At 33.5% G+C, this 2280-nt stretch overlaps 1 protein-coding gene across 1 annotated transcript in view; it reads right to left on the minus strand.

The window, feature by feature from the left end:
• Positions 1-791: 791 nt before the first annotated feature.
• Positions 792-2280, minus strand: part of LOC114637448 (olfactory receptor 5D13-like) — a 6876-nt gene continuing 5387 nt past the window's right edge. The window contains exon 2 of the mRNA XM_028785668.1: positions 792-1725. Within this exon, the coding sequence (XP_028641501.1) occupies positions 792-1725 (934 nt within the window). The remainder of the gene's footprint in view (positions 1726-2280) is intronic.

The following is a 2280-nucleotide window of genomic DNA, read 5'->3' on the forward strand; positions in this document are numbered from 1 at the left end:
AAATTATTTTCTTGTGTCTAAGTATGATAAACATTAAAAAGTATCAGTAATTTGTATGTCTTTTGGAGACCTCTTTATTGAAGAGATAGTAGTACATTAAATATATTTAAAACTAAAATAAAAATATATTAAAAACTCATAGATTCATATTTATTAAAGTAAATATTTGTTTGCAATTACCTATACAAATAGAATTTATAATATAAAATATAAATTTCCAGTGTACTTCTAACCTTTATAAGAGAAAAAAATTCTGGGTATAGTGATAGATATTTTTATTCCTAGTAGCTGCAAAGCAGAGATAGACAGTAGGGCAGCCAGGTATAAATATCTTAGTATAGTGAGATACAGTCCCACACGGGAAATCAAAGAAAATGAAGGGAATTATATTTTTTATTTATTCAAATAAATAATTTCCAATGCAAAAATAGTCTATATGTAGTTCAATGTAAAAAAAAAATTTCCATAGCCATAGATTCATATTAATTGTTTCAAGCTCAAACTTCAAAATTTTTCTAACAAAATTACACAAAACATTTAAAACTTTTTATGTATAAATTATACTGATATCTTCCCTAGCACTGAAATAATTTCATAAAATAATTACATAAATTTTTAATTTAAATAATATGGGTATAAATCTGTATTATTATTTATAATTTAGAAGTTATGATACTAAATATGAGAATAGGGTGATATAGAAATGTTTTCTAAAAAGGAATTAAATGGGTCTGTTTGCTTTTCAGAATGAAAGCCAGTATGTTAAAATAAATGACCAACTGATGGTCATTTTATGATGACAAAGAAGAACACATTAGTTTCTTAACTGCATCCTTCACATCCTTGTTCCTGAGACTGTATATAAGTGGGTTCAGCATGGGGATGATGACTGTGTAGAAGACTGAGGCCACCTTGACCAGAAGCCAAGAACTTTTAGTGGTGGGAACACAGTAAAGACAGATGATAATGCTATGGTAAATGGTGATGGTAGTGAGATGGGAGGCACAGGTAGAGAAGACTTTGTAGCGCCCTCCAGTGGTAGGCATTTTCATGACAGTGATGACAATGAAAACATAAGAGGTGAGAATGATCATCAGACTGCTTAGCTCATTGAAAGTAGCAAAGATGAAAATGACCTTCTGACTAATGTAGGGGTCAGAGCAGGATACAGCAACAATGGCATCATGCTCACACACAAAGTTATTTATGAACTTGGTCCCACAGAAGACCAAGGTCAACATAAAATATATGAATATAAAGGAACACATTATACTCCAGGTGTATGATGCTGCTACCAGGGACCAGCAGAGCTTCTGTGACATAGCCACAGTGTAGAGGAGGGGGTTGCATACTGCTACAAACCTGTCATAGGCCATCACTGCCAACATGAAGGTTTCTGTCACCACAAATATGCATGCAAAGAAGAATTGCATGACACAGCCTGTGAAGGAGATCCTTCTGTCTTCCACAATCAAGTTTTCTAAGAGTTTTGGTGTGACAACAGTGGAGTAACAGAAATCCACAAAGGAGAGATGACTAAGAAAAAAGTACATGGGAGTGTGGAGCTTAGGGCTGAGCCTGATGATGACGATCATGCCCAGGTTCCCCAGCACAGTGACTGTGTATATGGTCAGGAACAGGAGGAACAGGGGCACCTGGAGGTATGGGTAATCTGAGAAGCCCACGAGGATGAAAGTCACTCCAGATGTCTTGTTTTCTTGAATGCTATGGAAAAAAAAAGGTGACCTGCCAAAGTCAGAACTAATGTCTATAGTAGAGAAGAGCAGAAATAGTTTTACTCTGATGGGTTCTATAGAATATGACTGAAAAAGACATATTACATTTTTAACATTTTATTTAATAGCACATATATAGGAAACAACATTTTCAGCTTAAAATTTTGTAAAGATCATTAAAACAGGATTAGGGAAGTCAAAATTTACCAAGGCATATTCTAAATAAAAGGAGAATCTACTATCATTTGTGAACTAAATTCCTGAAAATGGTCCCTATATCAGCTTGCGTGAATTTGAAATTATAAAATTAGCTTGCATGAATACCAAAGTATTATAATTGTTCTTTCAAAGAAAATAGGCATAGTTACATTTGGGTCACCCTTATTAATCAACGCTTAAAGTAAAAATATGAAAGTTTTTTTTTAGAATTAGCATCACAATTGGGCATCATGAGTACACTACAGGATGAAACAGAAGAAGAAGAAGAAGAAGAAGAAGAAGAAGAAGAAGAAGAAGAAGAAGAAGAAGAAGAAGAAGAAGAAGA

Source organism: Grammomys surdaster, unplaced genomic scaffold (genome assembly GCF_004785775.1).
Source record: "Grammomys surdaster isolate TR1022 unplaced genomic scaffold, NIH_TR_1.0 125284, whole genome shotgun sequence".
Lineage (NCBI taxonomy): Eukaryota > Metazoa > Chordata > Mammalia > Rodentia > Muridae > Grammomys > Grammomys surdaster.